At 44.9% G+C, this 20361-nt stretch overlaps 3 protein-coding genes across 3 annotated transcripts in view; 1 reads left to right on the forward strand and 2 right to left on the reverse strand.

Moving 5' to 3' along the window:
• LOC134082253 (uncharacterized) overlaps window positions 1-4070 on the reverse strand; it is a 13729-nt gene extending 9659 nt beyond the window's left edge. Inside the window, exons 1-5 of the mRNA XM_062537905.1 lie at window positions 3589-4070; window positions 2968-3013; window positions 2434-2467; window positions 1566-1764; window positions 1-84 (exon numbers count right to left, since the gene is read on the reverse strand). The exon at window positions 1-84 is cut by the window's left edge and continues 69 nt beyond it. Coding sequence (XP_062393889.1) covers window positions 1-84; window positions 1566-1764; window positions 2434-2467; window positions 2968-3013; window positions 3589-3681 — 456 coding nt within the window. The 5' untranslated portion in view covers window positions 3682-4070. The remainder of the gene's footprint in view (window positions 85-1565; window positions 1765-2433; window positions 2468-2967; window positions 3014-3588) is intronic.
• Window positions 4071-5713: 1643 nt separating this feature from the next.
• On the forward strand, window positions 5714-12905 carry mis18a (MIS18 kinetochore protein A). The gene is made up of 6 exons (XM_062537926.1): window positions 5714-5726; window positions 5805-5998; window positions 6726-6792; window positions 8296-8418; window positions 9009-9111; window positions 12481-12905. The coding sequence occupies exons 2-6, from the start codon at window positions 5818-5820 to the stop codon at window positions 12553-12555; spliced, it is 549 nt and encodes a 182-aa protein (XP_062393910.1). The 5' UTR covers window positions 5714-5726; window positions 5805-5817; the 3' UTR covers window positions 12556-12905.
• Window positions 12906-13012: 107 nt separating this feature from the next.
• LOC134082264 (uncharacterized) lies at window positions 13013-16131 on the reverse strand. The gene is made up of 2 exons (XM_062537916.1): window positions 15748-16131; window positions 13013-14113 (listed from the first exon to the last, which is right to left on the reverse strand). Exons 1-2 carry the CDS (start codon window positions 16116-16118, stop codon window positions 13843-13845), a joined length of 642 nt encoding a protein of 213 aa, XP_062393900.1. The 5' UTR covers window positions 16119-16131; the 3' UTR covers window positions 13013-13842.
• Window positions 16132-20361: the final 4230 nt, after the last annotated feature.

Consider the following 20361-nt stretch of genomic DNA (forward strand, 5'->3'; position numbering starts at 1 on the left):
GCCCTTCTCCAGCCCCATGATGTCACAAAGGACAAACGGCACACAAGTTCCGTAATGGCCGTCCTTAATTTTATGGGTTCTGAACTGAAACAAGACAACTGAGTGAAGGAGTTTGATTGATAAGCCACTAAAATGTTTTATCTAAAATCATGTGCACAAAACAAATACTACTACTACTACTACTAATAATAATAATGTTAATAATAAATCATGTTTCATGTATACACAGGAGAGATGTTAAATAGCTGGTTCTGTAGGTAGGGGATCTCCCATAGTGGAGAATCAACAACCATGTAAAGGGAAACCAGAGAGGGTTAAAGCAGAGCGAGAGGCGCAAACGTTCGATAATTTCCGCGTTCTGTCTTCGCAAAGGGGAGGGGGGCTAAATCCCCCTTTAAGCAGACCTGTTAACACTCAAACTGAACTGCTTGCCAAACTGACAGAGATCGATATCCCACTATGACGACTTTGCGACACGCCTCTTTAAGCAGACAGGAACTGTTCGAATTTTGCTTCCATAGAGGTGCATTACGTTGCTCTATCTTGTCAGTAATGAAGGATCTTTGGGGAAACTAACAGCAGGCTTGAGGTGTCTTATGTAATGCCTTACAAGAGTTATTTAAATGATTGATGATGACAAAATGATTTACTTTAATGTAACAAAGCTGCCCAAAAGTCTATGCTATATAATATACTACTCAGTTATAAATACATATTCCAGTCCAACTCAAAACTGGACTGATTGACATTGCTTTGGTCCTACAGACAAATTTACTCTCGTCACTATTATTAAAAAATAGAGCCTAGGTTGTTGTTAAACCGGAGATTCTGGTTTAACATTAAACAACATGACATAGGGTACGACGAAGAAGCACAGTTGGGTTATGAGACGAGGAAGTACACCTCGGGCACTCATTACAAGTCCCATAATGAAGTGAAGTCAGTTGTGCACGTACCAAAATTAATGTAGGAACATTGAGTTCATCCACTCAATTGGCAAATGGATTTTTAGATCACCTAAATTAGATAGATAATAGATTATCATATTGGCTTTAGACTTAAAAGACTGCACGTGTAATTAAATTGGACATAGGGCTCAAGGAACGGCAAAAGCCAGTCATTGTGTCTCCAAGGCAACCACCTATACCTGTCATTCTTCCCAACGTACAGTAGTTTCAATCCATCAGTGTTCCATTTTGAGACAAACATGAAACAGTTGGTTCAAGAGTTAATGAGCTCAAAAATCTATCATGCCGCAAGATGTCACAAGTCTAAGCAATGAAAAACACTATATAAATCTAATCTATCATTGCTGTTGTTGTTGTCTCTAATAATAATAATAATAATAAAATAATAATAATAATTAGAATGTATAATTGTTGCTGTTGCTATTAGTAAACCAGGTTTCTCTTACGATGCACTATGTAAATCTAATTCACCATTGTTGTTGTTGTTTCTAATAATAATAATAATAATAATAATAATAATAATAATAATAATAATAACAATAATAATCAGAATTTTTCATTGTTGCTGCTGTTATTAGTAAACCAGGTTTCTCTCACCATGCGGGTGAAGCTGCAGTCACTGGCGGTCTCTGCCAGAGCCGGACTGGTCATGCGCCCCTGGAAGATGGAGTCGACGGAGTTGATGAAGCTGGACTTCCCTGCTCCCACCGGACCGTGGACCAGGATGCGGAGATGCTCGATGGCCGGGTTGCTAGGCTCCACAGTCCTCGTCTCCTCCTTCAGGTCGTCCCTGATCCTGAGGGAAGACACGCCCACAACAGTGTTCAGAATGTTCAGAATTCAGAGGTCAGAATTTCAGCTTTCATTTCCAGGTATTTATGTCTAGATGTGTTCAACGACTCGGGACATACCACCCTTTTTTTTTTTTTTTTTTTTAAACCAACACAGATTCATCTCTACCAAAGTGATAGAAAGGGAGAGAGAAAAGAACTGCTTGTGATCCAAAGCACACAAGCTCTTCAGTGAAACATGGGAGACACGGCCATGACACATACATAACATGTCTATCTTTGCTTTGCCGCGACATTATGGTACGGTGCCGTGCATATGTTAAGACACCCTTGCTAAAGTTGACTAAAAAGAGGAATAACAAACCTTTTTGGAAAATGTCACGGGGTACTTTCCATAAGATCATCTCTCAGTGTACATCAAATCAGGCAATTATAGGTAAACTGAAATAACGCCATGCCAATCTCTGGGTATGGTGACGGGCAAACTGAAATAACGCCATGCCAATCTCTGGGTATGGTGACGGGTAAATTGAAATAACGCCATGCCAATCTCTGGGTATGGTGACAGGTAAACTGAAATAACACCAATCTCAATAATAACTCCATGCCAATCTCTAGGTACTGTATGGTGACAGGCATCATGATCGAAGGAATTACGCTTTACTGTAACTCACCTCCAGTTGACTGGGCGCCAGTCTTCTTCCAACACTGAAAAAGAAATGCACACAGGCCTGATTAGACAGACAGAGAGAGAGAGAGAAAGAGAGAGAGAGAGAGAGAGAGAGAGAGAGAGAGAGAGAGAGAGAGAGAGAGAGAGAGAGAGAGCGGTGTGCGTGCATGTGTGTGTGTGTGTGTGTGTGTGTGTGTGTGTGTGTGTGTGTGCGCACAGGCCTGATTACTAGACAGACAACACTTTCATCCAAACAAAAATGCCATGTGTATGTGTGTGTCAGAGAGAGAGAGAGAGAGAGAGAGATGTGTGTGTGTGTGTGTGTGTGTGTGTGTGTGTGTGTTTTGTGTGTGTGTGTGTGTGTGTGTGTGTGTGTGTGTGTGTGTGTGTATGTGTGTCAGAGAGAGAGAGAGAGAGAGAGAGAGAGAGAGAGAGAGAGAGAGAGAGAGCTATGTGTGTGTGTGTGTGTGTGTGTGTGTGTGTGAGTGTGAGTGTCTGAGCGAGTGAACGGCAGAATGACGGAGAGATGTTTACTCACAGGGAAGAGCGCTTGGAGGACTTGACTGGAAAAAGGCGAGAATGGTCTGTCCGCATGCGCAGAAGAAGGACATGTAAAATATCAGTAGTTGGCAAATAATACAGTATTATTATGGCACATAGGCTACTGTAGCAGTGACGTGCATTCAGGCAGAGTAGGCAGTAGGCTGGAGAACTTTGACCTGCGTTCCCGAGCACCGCCGCAAAAAAGGGAAAGAAAACCACAAGATAGATAGCCCAATACAAAAAAATAAAACACAAATCTGTAGAGACTAGACTACGACAGCCAGCATTCGAGTGCTTCTGCAGGCTAGACAACTAACAAACAAATTCAAATTCAATCCGAAAGAACGTGTCACCACACATTTGTGCATCAGATTTTGGTTAACCTCCATCTCGATACTTTGTTGAAAAGTTTGCTCGTAGCAGGTATATAGTAAAAGTAGGCTGGTAGCCTACCTATAGGCTAACCTGAAATAAATTGCGGAAGAGTTACCCAATTCAACCTGGTTCAAATATTCTTTAGGCTAGCTTACTGGTTATAGGCTATTATCGTAGCCTATTTTACATTAGTCCAATAGCCAAGTAGCTGAGTGTTAAAAGCGTGTGCGCCCTTTCTCACCTGCGTGAAGACATGCCAGATACGAAGAAGCGACTCTAGAAAATTATCCCATGCGAAGTCATAATCGGCCCGAGCGACGGGTTGTCGGTGCATGTTGGCGTGATTTGTTGGTATGATTTACCACTCGAATCCGCCTCTATATGGTTAATTGTTCAGTCCGTTTTTTCCTTACTCTCAGGCTGGACCTCTCCGTGCTTTCCACGGCCACAATAACTTCTTCGTTAGGGACGGTGCTTTCCTGGTGACTCACTCAGTTGGGAGTTTCGATTTCCTCTCATCTCTGACATAAACGAAACTTGGCATTAGCCTACCTGAGTAACTGCTACAGGGAAATCAGCGCTCATAGACTTGCGCTCAGCTCAACCAACCGTTGTCTGGCTTTCTTTCATGAAAAAAGCAAGAAGTAGCATAAGTAGGCCTATATTTCGCGCGGCTCGCGCCTGTCACACTGAGCTGACATGGATCGCGTCGGAAATGCCATCTGACACTGGAAATAAAGTAGGCACGCACGCTTAAAAACGGTCAGTGTGCTCGGACTCGGAGCGCTCGGAGTCACAGTTTACAAACTCGCCGATAACACAGGAACTTCCATTTTCCGCATTGGCAGTAGCCTAGTAGCCTTTAGACCGGTAGGCCTATCATGTGAAGCGCATGACGCCTCTTCGGAATTCACAACTAGGGCCTACGTCTATTGTTTTCATGAGTCAGATAGCCCATCCATAGGATCTTCTTTTTTATAAGTTCAGCTACAGTGTAGTAGTTATAGTCTAGGTCCTCACGTAACAAAACAAAACAAAACAAAATAAAACAACAACAAAAAAGGTTTTCATTCACAAAACAAAACAAAACAACAACAACAACAGCTAAAGGTGTTTATTCTGTGTGTGTGTGTGTGTCTCTCTCTCTCTCTAGCCTAAAGATTATAAATGCAACACATTGTTAATAATTTATGAATATGAATAGTAGCCTACTAGCCTAATTATAGCCTATCATTAGGCCTATTATTATTATTATTATTATTATTATCATTATTATTATTATTATTATTATTATTGGGCTATTAGGCCTACTAATAGTGATTATTATGACGATGATGGTGGCAGGCCTAATTAGGCAATTATTGGTCTTAGACAAAACATATGCATGCGATATTGGTTCTGTAAAACCCTATTTTTTACAGTCTATACATGTGACAACAAACTTCAACACCCAGAAGTCCTTGCAATCCGGAAGTGGTCAGACGCGTAGAGAGGAAGATGCCGCCCACCGCGCCAAATTACAAGAAGTTAGGAGCAAGAGAGAGATAAACGTTGGCATAACAGTGCGCTCTAAAAAGTGTTTCAAGCCTTTGACACCCAAGAAGTGTGTATCGTTTTTACACCCGAGAAGCATAGCCGTGCAACCTGAGTGGGTCGTCAAATATTTACTTTGATTTGTGTAAGTAAGTAAGCAAGCAAACAAGTAAAAACGAAGACAACCTAATGTTCTATCAATGTTGGTGTTAGCTAGCTAGTGTCAGTAGTAATTTACTGTCCATTCAGTTTTTTAAGCAGGGGTTAACTAGCTACATTTAACTTTACGTTGTTTAGTCAACGTGAACCTGAAGAAGCAAACTGCGAAACGCGTTGTTCACGCAACTAATCAGTTAAAGGATATCATCCAGTGTGCGATATGCACCCATATTGGTTATTATAGCGTTAGGGGAACGGTTTTTCTTAGTTATGGGAAGTGGTTGGTTATGATTGCTTGAAAGTTGCGAATGTTGTCCTATGGTTTGCCAGGAAAAACATTTATGACTACGTTTTTTTTTTTTGGGGGGGGGGGGGGGGTGTATTTGTTTTGGTTTGCACAACATTCTCCTAACGTTTTTCTAACATTCGTTTTATGGTAACCTTTAGAGAACGTTACCATTTGGTTGCACTAACGTTCCCCTAACCTTGTAAATGAGAGAACCCCCCCCCCCCCCCCCCCAAAAAAAAAATAGAAGGTTACTGAAAAACTAACCACAGGAGAACCACAGGCTAATGTTACTTAAAGTTAGTAGAATGCTATGTGCTTGCTGGGCATACTCTTTTTTGATGTTTCAGTAGTTCTACCGAATGCCATCATCAGCAGCTGGAAAAAAGGACTGTGCACAGGTATTTTTAACTTTTAAAGATGTACTTTAAGTTTGTTGTTTGTTTGTTTGTTTATTTTTTATATACGGTTGCCCCCAGCACCGCAGTGACCATGGGTGACGGTTACCTGTCGGCCTCCGTGTCGGCGGTAGGAGAGGCCACGTACACGCTGGGCGGGGAGGAGGACAGCGACGCGCCCGCCGTGTTCTTCTGCGTCAAGTGCAGGCTGCCGCTGGGCGACTCGTTCTCCTGGTCCGGCACGGACGAACAGCAGAACCACATACTGCTGCGGAGTAAGCTAAGTCTCTTTTAACTCCGCGTATTATTCTTCTTATTTTTTTTTAAGTTATTTTTTTGGGCTTTTTATGCCTTTAATTGGACAGGACAGTAGAGAGAATGACAGGAAGCGAGTGGGAGAGAGAGCTGGGGTGGGATCCGGAAAGGACCACGGGGCGGGAATCGAACCCAGGTCGCCGGCGTGCGGTGCAGGTGCCCCAGCCAGTTGCGCCACGGCTGGGGCCAACTCTGCGTATTATTAACATACATACAACCTCATCACAAAATCCTATAGGATTGGGATCATATTTGTGTCAAATAAATTCATGGGTTTCCTTTATTAAAAAAACAAATCCTGTAGGATTCCAATCAGATTTTGAAACTAAAATTCTATAGGATTCCTAAATCTTGTTAACAGTGATTTTGTACACTACTCACAAAAAGTTAGGAAAATCTGGCTTCTGGGTGAAATGTAATCGAAATGTTTGACATGCACATTCAAATGTTTAGAGAAGTTCACATGAAGTTCACCAGTAAAAGTTATAGTGGATTTCAGGTTCATCCTGAAATGTCACCGGAAAGCCGAATATCCCTGACTTTTTTTGTGAATCGTGTAAATCAGTGGAAGTGAAGATATACGCCGGGTTTGTTTTCAGCCTCTCTCTCTCTCTCTCTCTCTCTCTCTCTCTCTCTCTCTCTCTCTCTCTCTCTCTCTCTCTCTCTCTCTCTCTCTCTCTCTCTCAGGGGTCAGCAACAATGTTGCAGTTGGCCGGGAGCCTCTCTTCGCCGGGAAGTACAAGAAGATGGGCTGGTAGGTGACCTCACTCACTCTCATCTTACATGCTGTAATAAATGTAGCTGCCACCAGGGGGTGCCATTATTCTGTCGAGTTATCCTACCTTGTTGAAACATCCTACCAGTGAAGAAGATAGAATAGAATAGAATAGAATATATACTTTTTTGATCCTGTGAGGGAAATTTGTTTCTCTGCATTTAACCCAATTTAACCGAATTAGTGAACACGCAGTGAGGTGAATCACACACTAACCCAGAGCAGTGAGCTGCCTGCCCAACCAGCGCGCTCGGGGAGCAGTGAGGGGTTAGGTGCCTTGCTCAGGGGCACTTCAGCCATGGACTGGTCGGGGATCAAACCGGCAACCCTCCGGTTACAAGCCCGAAGCCCTAACCAGTAGGCCACGGCTGCCCCACTTTTTTTTTTCTTTTCACGTATAGATGGGGACGCGCATCATTGATTTTCATACTTTTCTCTACAGATGGCTTTTATCCTAAGCGATTAGTACGAAGGCTAGTCCAGTAGTTTTCAAAATGTAGGGCAGGCCCCACTAGTGACAGTTGGGGTGTGATGAACTTTCTTTAATATTTTCTCAACTTGATCAAGGGTCCGGTGGGGCTTGGAAGTTCCCTACCTCCAAGGTGGGGATTGACAGAAAAAAGTTTAGAACCACTTTTATTCTAAGTGAAAAGTACAAGGGCTAGTCCTATAGTAACATATTCAAGTCATAACATAGCCTGATTCCCATGCTGCCTTGCGCAAAGTTTGATTCATCCTGCTGGAAACTACCGCCCTAATTTTTGCCTCAGATAGGGGACCAATCACAGAAAAGGGGGGAAAGCAGACACATTTGATAGCCATCCATGGCGCCCAATAAACGGAACTGGGCATTTGTTCAAGTAACATGTAAAAAGCCCCCCAAAAATAGAAAATCACAGCAGCTGATATCCGACAGTTTAGGACTAACAAGCTAGCAAAAAAAAAGAGCCCAAAATCTTGCACTCTAGACATAATGGGACTTTTGTTGTGTGATACTCCGGATTGTTTTAATGGGACACTTGTTGTGTAAAACTCTGGATTGTTTTTAAAGAGACCCTATGCAACTTTCTGCAGGAGACGATCGCTCTTTGTTTATATCTGGAAGTCTGAGACGAAGAACCACGCTTGCAATTTATATATTTAAATATAGCCTATACATGTATAAATATACACGCTAAAGCTGTCGGGGAAGCTCTGCAGAGAAAATGCAAGCATAAAACGAGCGAAAACGAACAACGAAACCGAAACCAGAGATGAAATTGCCAGTCCTGCATAGTTCCTCTTTAATGGGACGTTTGTTGTGTAAAACTCCGGATTGTTTTTAGTGGGACGTTTGTTGTGTAAAACTCCGGATTGTTTTTAGTGGGACGTTTGTTGTGTAAAACTCCGGATTGTTTTTAATGGGACGTTTTGTTGTGTAGAACTCCGGATTGTTTTAATGGAACATTTGTTGTGTAAAACTCTGGATCGTTTTCCATGCAGTGTGATCCGGACCCTGAGTTGTCTTGGCTGTTCCGCGCCGATCGGAATCATGTACGTGTCGACGCCCAGAGAACTGGACCATCGCAGGTCTCTCTTCAGCATGGACGTGGCCAGAATCGACAGGTGCACACACACACACACACACACGCCCTTGTGTCAGTCTGAAATAAAGATTGAATTGACAGAGTGGAATTGATTGAATAGTTGACTTTTATGTTCCATTTGAAGAGTTCTTTTCCAAAACACTATATCCACCATTTTAATGAATTTTCATATATCATTTTTTATTTTTATTTTGTTTTGCAAGTTATTTCAGTGGAACTGTATTGGGTTATGGAATAGTTGACTTGTGTGTTGTGTTCCCTTTCTTGTGAGTTTATGCAGCTACATAGTGGAATGGAATAGATGATCTGTGTGTTGTGCTCCATTTTGTGTGTGTGTGTGTGTGTGTGTGTGTGTGTGTGTGTGTGTGTGTGTGTGTGTGTGTGTGTGTGTGTGTGTGTGTGTGTGTGTGTGTGTGTGTGTGTGTGTGTGTGTGTGTGTGTGTGTGTGTGTGTGTGTGTGTGTGTGTGTGTTTGTGTGTGTGTGTGCGCAGCTACGAAGAGGAATGGAATAGATGGTGTGTGTGTGTGTGTGTGTGTGTGTGTGTTTATGCAGCTACGAAGTGGAATGGAATAGTTGACCTGTGCGTTCCCTTTCTTGTGTGTGTGCAGCTACGTAGTGGGGTCCTCCAGCCAGCAGAGGGCAGCGCTGAGCTCAGAGAAGACTCCCGTCACCCTGGAGTACAGGGAGGGCGTCCAGCAGCAGCTCAACGAGGTGAGGAGAGCAGAGCAGAGACGCATCCTCGAGGGGCGTTCCCACTGATCTATAACTAACACTGGATAGACTATCCCATTGTTTTCGCCCCATCATTCTTTGTGTAGATCAGTGAGGATCGAGGCCAGAGGAGAGAGGGAGGACGTATAAAAGCCCAAATGAGAGGCACCCCTACATAAGATTTACATTTACAGAACATCCACATTGATTATGATTGGTCAAAGCAACAACAGTCAGGCTTACAGGAATGTCAGGCTTATGGTGAATGGTTGCCGCAAGTTTGCTGCAAGGTCCTATTCTCCATTTTTGGCAAACATATTTGCCACTAGTGTTGTTGCCAGAAATTTGCTGGAAATTTGCCTCTAGCGACCAAAATTGGCAAACTTCTGGCAATATTTTCTAGTGAACTCATTTGTTTGCCACAGGGATCCTTGCAAATAACAAGTCACACGGTGTATGATTAGTTGGAATTGCAATTTTGGCCAAACAATCAATCAATTCAGTGTTTCCCACACATAGACAAATTTGTGGCGGTGCGCCACAGATTCATCACCGGCCGCCACATATTGCGTTTCATTATTCTTTTATTTATTTATTTATTTATTTTGAAACGCTATTGAAAAACACGCAGCATTCGTAAAGCTGAATTTCCTTTCCCTGCGCTCCCTCTCTGTCACTCACGCGTCTGTCTCTCATACACACACACACACGCACACACACAGCCACTCCCCTCCGTGCACATCGCGGCTGTCTGTCTCCATGAAAACCAACGAAATCATCCCTGGAAGCGTGGTTGGTGGTCGCACTGATTCACCTGACGCTGCTCGGGTAGAAGCATAAAGTTCTCCCGCAACTTTTGTAGACTATGTGTGCAACTTAATTACCAAACAGTATTAGTAAACTCATTCTCCTTAGCCCGCTCTCGTGTGTGCACAATGGACACCGGCACCCGCCCTCCACCTGCACATTTAATCCAAATAAAACATTCACAATCATGAACGCATTGACGCACAGATGACGACTAGCTAAATTACTGTTATATTCGGTTAGCATCATTAGTAGGCTATGCTGCAGACATTTGATTAAAACTCTTGCATTCAAGTTGACTGACCAACAATGTTTTTCAACTCCAAGACTTAAAAGGGCCTGTCCCAAGGAGAAAAAGTATTAGCTTACCTTGAAACTTTAAACACATGTGGGGAAACTGAACAGTCCAACCAGTAGAGTAGGATAAGCTTAGCCTGCTACTTTGTTAACAATATTTTGAGGCTTCAACCAGACAGCTGAATCTAAGAAGTGGAGTTGTAATATGAATAGTAGGCTATAATCTGCATAAAGTTTGCTGTTATGAATATCAGAAATGTCAGTATATATAATGTAAATAATTACATAATGTGTAGTGTGTGTTTCAAATAAAGACAAGCTTCACATCGTGGTAAAAAAAATCATTTACATTATATGAAAGGAGAGCGATAAAAAGGCGATGCAATGAAAAATATGGGTGCACCCCCCCCCCCCCCCCCCCAATCAGACATAGGCGACCACCACACATTGCCTTCTAATCTGTGGGAAACACTGCAATTAATCTTTAGCCCTACATTAAAATGTCTAGTCCTGGCGTGGAAAGTCAGGAGATTTGACATTTTTATTTCAGCTAATTGTCAGCTAATTGTGTCTGTTGCATGTTCAAACTTTAGAGATGCATTTATTGAAATGTATGTTCCCATGCAGCACTTCTTTTAGTTCTTGGTCCAGAATGCACATAGCCTGACGAGCCAGACCCACATCAAGATATAGGGTCTGGACACTCACCGTAGACAGGGCTCAATCGGAGGGGTGGGATAAACAGTTGTCTTTCAAATTCCCTCCCCGCAATAGGATAACGCTAAACGAATCATCTTCTTGTTTTCAAGTAGCAGGATGCGTAACCTTCCCTCTCCACGCAATAGGATAACGCTAAACGAATCATCTTCTTGTTTTCAAGTAGCAGGATGCGTAACCTTCCCTCTCCACGCAATAGGACAACGCTAAACGAATCATCTTCTTGTTTTCAAATAACAGGATGTGTAACCTTCCCTCTCCACGCAATAGGATAACGCTAAACGAATCATCTTCTTGTTTTCAAATAACAGGATGCGTTACCGTCGCAACTTCTGGTCGCATGTCAGTCACCATTATGTTAAGCCCACCCACCGACTCTATACACACTGTGATTGGCCCGCTGGTGCTTCGGGTTCTCAGCTCCCTGGCTCTATGGATCGTGCCTAGACTGCCCCGCCAGCCAAATTACATTTGCTGCCGCTAGGGGCGTCTAGATTTCTAGGCTAGAATGCACATACTATGGGCGTCTTTCAACATCCCTCCTCGATCTTCGACGCTCGGCCCTCCAGACTGATATATAACCCACCCAGCCCTCTACTACCCCCATACTACCCACCCACCTCTCTACTACCCCCATACTACCCACCCACCTCTCTACTACCCCCATACTACCCACCCACCTCTCTACTACCTCCATACTACCCACCCACCTCTCTACTACCCCCATATTACCCACCTCTACTGCCACCACTACCCAACCACCCCTCTACTACATCCATACTACCCACCCCTCTACTACTAACCCACCCACCCCTCTAGTACTCTCATGTCGATGTTGAATCCCAGGACAGATAAGCACCTTGCAAAGACAAATAATTGGAATTGAAAGTGTAACTAGAAACCAAAGTAAATCGAATGAGTTTTGCTATACGATATTATGTTGTTAGGCCTAAAGATTAATAGCAGTCCTTGAACTTGTATAACGAGTTAAAGGACCGTGGAAGGAAGGGAGGATATATAAAAAGACGAATGAGAGGCACCCTTTGTGTTGAGCAGAAAAAAGAAACTGCAGTATTACACAAACACCGACGCCATATGTCTATAGTAGTTTGTAGACACTTTGTCTAAAGCAACTAACATGCCTGTTTTTCCATACATGCTCATGGAAATTCAGCTTTTCAACAGCAAATTCGGTGTCCGTTATGTGAAATTAAAGGTGCAGTATGTGATTCTCTTCCCATATATACTTTATCAGAGTCAGTTTTAGTGTCAGTCCATTTACGCAAAATTAAAGGTGATTACATAACACAGATTACATAATTACAACATGGGTGCGCCGCGTTGATCAGCTGAAGGCTTTAACTGCCCATTTCTGTGTGTTTGTGTGCCATGTTGACCAGGTAAAGGCTTTAACTGCCACTTTGTGTTCGTGTCATTGACCAGCTGAAGGCTCTGACTGCCACTTTGTGTGTGTTTGTGTGTCATGTTGACCAGCTGAATGGTCTAACAACTGAACCTTTGTTTGTGTGTGTGTGCCTTGTCGACCAGGTGAAGGCTCTAACCGTGGCGATAGGACAGAGGCTGTCTGAGATCGAGGCCGACCTGCAGAACAAGTCTGTATGACCCCGATGGCCTTCACACGTTATTGGTGACTTTGACAACCCCACTCACCCTCACCAGTGGTGACTTTAACAACCCAAACCACCCACTTTGTTTGAGATCAGTGGTGACCTTTACAACCTCGACCCCCAGTGACTTTCACCTGTGTTGGCGTTTTCAACCCCATTGGACTTTTACGATGACCTCTATACGACCGCAGATGACCTTCACACTTGTGGCATTAATGAGTTTTACTGACACCCACTCTGCTTTTTTATGCAGCGTCACAAATACACAGCAGTCCTTCGTACAGGTCTTAGAAAGCATCATTTAAAGTGTGGATTTAAAAAACAAGTCAGTTCTGTTGTAGTTAAAATTCATGGATTATGAAAATGTACAACATACACTGGTCAATATACAAAAAAAAATAATAATAATAATAATAATAAAAAATAATGAATGTCTGTCAAGATTGTTGAAACACCCAGTTGAAAAGTGTTTATCCCAGTCCACAGTTCTCCCAGACAATTATTATCTTTTTGACATTTTTCAGCAAATTGCCTCTCATTGTCTTTCCTTTCAGTCCATTAGGTGTGTGCGCTCAAAACAGCCTCTCATTGTCAACGACTTGCAACAGATGTGTTAATACGTTATGGTTTGATTATGACATGTCTCTACCACACACACACAAACACGCTTGCACAACCCATGCTACTGTCCACACTTGGATTGGGGGCAGCCGTGGCCTATAGGTTAGGGCTTCGGGCTTCGGGCTTGTAACTGAAGCGTTGCCGGTTTGATTCCCAGTCAGTATAGTAGGAAGAATATGGGTGGAGGAAGTGGTTGAGCGTGTGTGCTCCACGGATGAAGTGCCCTTGACCTAGTAACTTGGGTCCTAGTAACTTGGGTTCTAGTAACTTGCTGGGTCCTAGTAACTTGGGTTCTAGTAACTTGGGTCCTAGTAACTTGGGTCTGGTGTCTGTGTTGTTGGGAGCTGCTGCTAGTAACCTGTGCACCCTGACTTACACTTAACTTTCTTCAGATGAGTTTCCTCATGTGTGTGTGTGTGTGTGTGTGTGTGTTGGCAGAAGTGGGCCCCCGGCCCCTCTCCAACACTCTCAGTCCCCCTGAAGGTGTGTGTGTATGTATGTATGTGTGTGTTGATCAGAGTTCACAAACACACATGCTGGCGCACACACTCATAGACAGTGTGTGTTGATCAGAGTTCATCTCATTGATGGTGTGTGTGTGTGTGCGTGTGTTGATTAGAGTTCACTTCCGTGATGGTGTGTCTGTGTGGGCACTGGGGAGTCATGTGTCATAAAGTGCGGTCACTGCAGCTGGCGTGGGCAGGAGCTGCCTGAGGCCCGTCTGGGCCGTGCTGCCCATTCTGACCAGGGCGTACATGGGCGCCTGGATCAGCTGAGCATGCGCTATGCGCACGATTACGTCCTCGACGTTGCCCCCGTCCGGCAGGGTTCTGACGTGCATCCCGTGGAGGACGTCGAGCAGGCCATCGATCTCGTACGTCCTCTCCTCCAGAGCGGCGCAGAGAATCTCCCTCTCTGCTGCGCCGGTGAACCTTATGGGAGTCAGAGCACAAACACGGCGTTAGAATGCTATTTGCTCACTGAGAATTCTATTGGATGAGGCAATAATGAACAAATGCTATACGTTAGACCGGCACATCCGGGAACTTGACTCGCGACGAACGTTCCCGCCCCTTTTTGGGGGAAACAAACTACGTCTCCCATTAACTCCAATGCAAATTAGGCTCAATAAACGTAATTCGTACTGAAAACGTAGGAGTAAATGATAACAGAAAACACAACGAATCAATAGGACCACTCAATATATTACCACTTTGCCGGTCGTTGACCGTGAAAAATACGTTCAAAAGCTTAATTCAATCAAAGTAAAAACATGTCCCTTCGGTCTCCCGAGTAGCCTGCTAGCAGTAGCAGTGGCCAGTGTCATACCCGGACATACTCTTATCTCATTGAATCTCCAGTTAAATAACTAAATTGTTTTCCTGTATTTTTGGCCTGTTATTTTAATTGTAATGTTGTGTAGTTGACTGACAGGCTTGGATGTAAAGTATGTTCGTTAGATAATTCCAACATATGATAATTTCTGTCATAGCCGATAGCCTAGCTGCTAGTGTTAGCCAAGTGTTAGCCTAGATTTCCGTTTTCGTTGGTCTGATTTATTTTTGGTGTAGCCTAATGTTAGGGGTTCTTAGCTTTGTGGTTGGTACACCCAACCACACAGCAACTTATCGGCATGTCTGTCTACCGCGAACACTGATCTATAAATAATAAGTTATTCGTTATAGATCAGTGACCGTGAACAACACCCGTTCACTTTGGCTTGTTTCAGGCTTGTTCTGCGGGCTTGTTTCCCCCAAAAAGGGGCGTGGCGCAAACAACCTGCTCTGTGTGACGCGGGTCCGGTCGAACGTATTCACATAGGGTTCCTTTTGATGATGCAACAATGAAAAATGCTATTCATGGAAGGTTCCATTTGGTGAAACAAAAAATAATACTAGGGCTGTCAAAATAACTGATTACTAATTTGAGAAAAAATAACTGATTACAAAGAAATAATGCGCCGCCATTCTAGTCAGTAATCCGTTTTAGACTGTAAAATGAAGAGGAGAGAAGAGAATATGCAGCCTAGATCATTGATTGGGACGTTTACTGTTAAAAAACGGTAAACAGTTACAACAGTAATGTTATACAAATCAGTACATACTCCACCAACCTCAGGAAGGACTTGACGAGCATGTCATATTATATAGGTCAGAACCTAATGTTTTATACCATTATTATAATAGTATATTATATTATATTATATTATACACCACTCCACCAACCTCAGGAAGGACTTGACGAGCATGTGATATTATATAGGTTAGAAACTAATGTTTTATACCATTATTATAATAGTATATTATATTATATTATATTATATTATACACCACTCCACCAACCTCAGGAAGGACTTGACGAGCATGTGATATTATATAGGTTAGAAACTAATGTTTTACACCATTATTATAATAGTATATTATATTATATTATATTATACACCACTCCACCAACCTCAGGAAGGACTTGACGAGCATGTGATATTATATAGGTTAGAAACTAATGTTTTACACCATTATTATAATAGTATATTATATTATATTATATTATACACCACTCCACCAACCTCAGGAAGGACTTGACGAGCATGTCCGTGGTGAGCGCCTCCTCTCCGTGCACGAGGCAGACGGCGCAGGCGACGGGGAGCCGCGTGGGGAAGTAGCCGACGTCCCGGTAGCCCTTCAGCAGGATCCTGCCGGCCGCCTCCCACTCCGCCCGGCCCCGGTCAGGCAGCAGCGCGGGGACGCGCGTCGTGACGCTCCCCGACGCCGCAGATGATGCCGAGTCCGTCCGCAAGAACGCGGCCCAGAACCTGGAGTACGCCTCCCGTGACGACGCCGCGGTGACGGCAGACTCGTCTGCTGACGCAGAGGCCAGGCGTGAGTCCTCCGAGGAGGCGGATCCGCCGACGAAGCTCACGGACAGGGCGGCGTCCATCACGCCGGGGTCCTGGAACTGCTTGATCATGTCGCGAGCGATGTTGACACGCCGCAGCCGGAGTGTCCTCGAAGCGGCGGCGCTCGGACACGGCTCCCACCGAGACCTCTTCGGCGGAGACGACGCCTCCGACTCCTGAGAGTCAGACAGAAGCGTCCTCGAAGCGGCGTTTGGGCTCGGCTCCCACCGAGACCTCTTCGGTGGAGACGATGCCTCCAACTCCTGAGAGTCAGACAGAAGCGTCCTCGAAGCCACATTCTCAGAAGCGCCATTCTCAGAAGCGGGGCCCTCCGATTCCTGAGAGTCACAGAGAAGCGTCCTGGAAGTGGCGTTCGAACACGATTCCCACCGAGACGGCGTCTCCGACTCCTGAGAGTCGCACAGAAGCTTGGCAGCTTGAGAGTCGCAGCCGTTCAACTCCAACTGCGCGTGGTGTCCCGATCGAAAAGACGGCGACGCCAACCCCTCGACCGCAAAGTGATACGACTCGTCCGGGTACCCGAGGACCTCGTGAGCCAAGTCGCCGGAGCCGACGCAGTTGGCGTCCGACGACAGCGACGACATTGACGTGGACGTTGAGCGCGGTGGCGGGGGAGCCCCGAGCTGGGGCCTGCCAGGGCTCGGACTGGACACGTGCTCGGAGCCGCACGACTCGGACCCGGACTCCAGCCGCGACTCGGCCTCGGCCTCGGCGTCGAGTTGGGCGCGGTCGGCCGAGCACAGGTAGAGCCGCAGCATTCCGTGCTTGAGGGGCTCGTAGAGCGCCCCCACGGTGGCGTCGCGCGGCATCTGCGTGCCGCCGTAGTCGCGGATCTGGAACAGGAAGTGGGCGTCGGGGCCCTTGGTGGAGAGGCCCTCGGGGAAGAAGAGCTCCTTGCCCAGGCGGAAGAGGTCGTCGTGGCAGGCGTGCTTGGGCATGACCAGCCGCCGTGTTCCGCCGCCGTTGCGGCTGCGCACCTGCTTGCCGTTGTGCATCCAGCCGAACTCGATCAGCCGTGTGTGCTTGGCCGCGTTCTTGTTGCCCAGCAACGTGGACAGACGCCGGTGGTGGTGCTCCTCTTCCGCGTTCACCTTCCAAAAATCAGAAATACAATTAGATCACTATTAAATTACTTTTATATATTTATAAACATAAATCGTAATCACAATTAGTTAAATTACTATTACAAAACAATCATAATTACAACTCTATTATATAAATATAAACATCAATCATAACCACAATGAGTTAAATTACTTTTATTTATTATATAAAAAACAATCACAATTATTTAAATTACTATTATATAAATAAATAAAACAAATCACAATTATTTTAGTTATTATTCTAAAAACACAAAAAATATTAAATGTTATCATACAATTGTATTATTATATATGAAAACAATCACAATTATTTGAATTGTTATTATGTAAATAAGTCATAAATCAAATAAAAATGACCAATTGTACAGGCTCACCTTCCGGTGCCTGGAATGTTCCTGCAGCTTGTCCATGAGATCCGGCCTCCTGGACTGGCCTACGTGGCTTCCTGTATCACGCAGGTCCCACGAGACAGGATGTAGTCTTTCCCTTGCCCCGTAGTCTAGCCTCGACGCTGTCGCTTGGCTACACTGTGGAGACACACACAGATTATGTTTTAATCCCACGAGACAGGACGTAGTCTTTCCCTTGCCCCGTAGTCTAGCCTCGACGCTGTCGCTTGGCTACACTGTGGAGACACACACAGATTATGTTTTAATTCCACGAGACAGGACGTAGTCTTTCCCTTGCCCCGTAGTCTAGCCTCGACGCTGTCGCTTGGCTACACTGTGGAGACACACACAGATTATGTTTTAATCCCACGAGACAGGACGTAGTCTTTCCCTTGCCCCGTAGTCTAGCCTCGACGCTGTCGCTTGGCTACACTGTGGAGACACACAGATTATGTTTTAATCCCACGAGACAGGACGCAGTCTCTCCCTTGCCCCGTAGTCTAGCCTCGACGCTGTCGCTTGGCTACACTGTGGAGACACACACAGATTATGTTTTAATCCCACGAGACAGGACGTAGTCTCTCCCGTGCCCCGTAGTCTAGCCTCGACGCTGTCGCTTGGCTACACTGTGGAGACACACACAGATTATGTTTTAATCCCACGAGACAGGACGTAGTCTTTCCCTTGCCCCGTAGTCTAGCCTTGACGCTGTCGCTTGGCTACACTGTGGAGACACACAGATTATGTTTTGGAATCATGATTGGTGGCAGTTCTCTGTGATCTGAGAGGGGGGGGGTGGGGGTCTCACAATTTGTAAAGTTCTCTCTCTTTCTGTCTCGCACACACGCATGCGTGCACGTATACGACATACGACACACACACTGCCCCTGCATCGTCCAGTGCTACAGAGCTAAAGTTACTAACGAAGACACACACACACGCACGCACGCACACACACGCACGCACGCACGCACGCACGCACGCACGCACACACACACACACACACTGCCCCAGCATCATCCAGTGCTACAGGGCTATAGTTACTAACGTACGACACACACACACACACACACACACACACACACACCGGAGGCCTCTCTGTAGAGTGCGGTGTCCTGTGGTTCGGCGGAGAGCACTGGTGTGAAGGAGGAGGAGGCGGCAGGCCGTTGCTGAAGTCCAGCGTCGGAAGGCGAACTCTACACGGAGTCTTTCCGCTGCCCGCTTCTACAACGGTGGCAAAACAACAGGGCAGAAAAGACAGAAAAACACAAATAAACAAACAAATGTAAAAGTTAGTTTTAACAAAAAACTACTTTTGAACAAATGTTAAAATTTTGTTTTGTTTCTCCTCCACATGGATGAATAGCTTCAATGCTATTGGAATTTGGGGAGGACAAGACAACAACCAACTCACAAGAAAATGGTAAAAAACAAAATAGTGCACAGTAGACCTACAAATGCTCTTCTGGAAGAATGCTAAACAATTCCTATAAACACACTCCTCTTCCCAGAAGAGTTGAAGCTATTATAACTGCTAAGGGTGGACCGACATCATATTAAACCCTATGGATTAACACTAGGATGTGACTGAAGTTCATATGTGGGTCAAGGCAGATGACCCAATACTTTTGGCAATATAGTGTATATAAAAAAAACTACACAAAATAGTACACTGCTTACAAACAATCAGACATTTTCTGAACGGAGAAGAAAAATGTCAGTCCCTCCCTAGTACCCTACCTTGTCGACGGCAACCCTGGTCATGTTCTTGGAGCTCCTCCATCTTCACCATAGCGACCTGTTGACACGCTTCACCGTATCCAGGAAGTAGAGTGGCGTCGCGGTCTTCCGTGGCCTCCTCCTCCTTCAGGATCACCTCAATGCTGGCCGGCTTGATGTCGCTGTAGCCGCAGCTGAGCGAGAGAAAAGACGACTCCTTCTCCTCTTGGGAGTCTTTCACCTTTAAAATGACCTCCATGGCGGACCGTTAGAGCAGAACTGCAGAAGCTCTGCTACTGGAGTGCAAAGGGAGGGAATAGTCCGTCACATCGCCAGAACCCAAACCATGTATTACGGGTTGGCCTGTCGACCGGTTCCAGGGATGGGTTCCACATGAAGACGATCAGCCTAGAACACAAAGAATATCGTGGTGTGTGCTCTGTGAACATCACAGTAATCTTTTCCCTTTGCTCCAAACTTCTGCGATGTTGCAACTTGCAAGAACCAGCTGTGTGATCGGATATCGGATATTTCGATATGTGAGAATACAAAAAGGTGTGCTTAAACCTAGAGATATTATTCACCTCTTTCTGCAGTCCTCAATGCTGTTGAGCTGTTGAATGGCTCTACTGTGGAGATGCACACATGCACACATACTATGTCAAGAGACAGAATATTCAAATAGAGGGTATATGTTTCATGAGTGTCTTGAACTCAAAATGCATTAAAGGGATAGTTCGGGTTTTAAGACACGAAGTTATATGGGTTCCCTGTCAGCAACGTTGTGCATCAGCACTGACTTACCCCCCGACAGCGTCCTGTGAGCCGAGATCCAGCCGGTTTTTGATGCTGAAGAAAGTAGTCCGGCAAGTTGCTGGGGTCACGAAAGTAAAGTGTTTTTCTTCTCAAAACCATATGCGTTCAAAAGAGTGATATATTTGCACCACAAAAACGTTGTCCAGCTGTCAGTAGCGCGCAGTGATAGGAATCGAGAAAAATAGTAGCACTACCAAGTGATAACGAGGTTTGAATTTTTCCTGGACAACGTT

Source organism: Sardina pilchardus, chromosome 1, assembly GCF_963854185.1.
Source record: "Sardina pilchardus chromosome 1, fSarPil1.1, whole genome shotgun sequence".
Taxonomy (NCBI): domain Eukaryota; kingdom Metazoa; phylum Chordata; class Actinopteri; order Clupeiformes; family Clupeidae; genus Sardina; species Sardina pilchardus.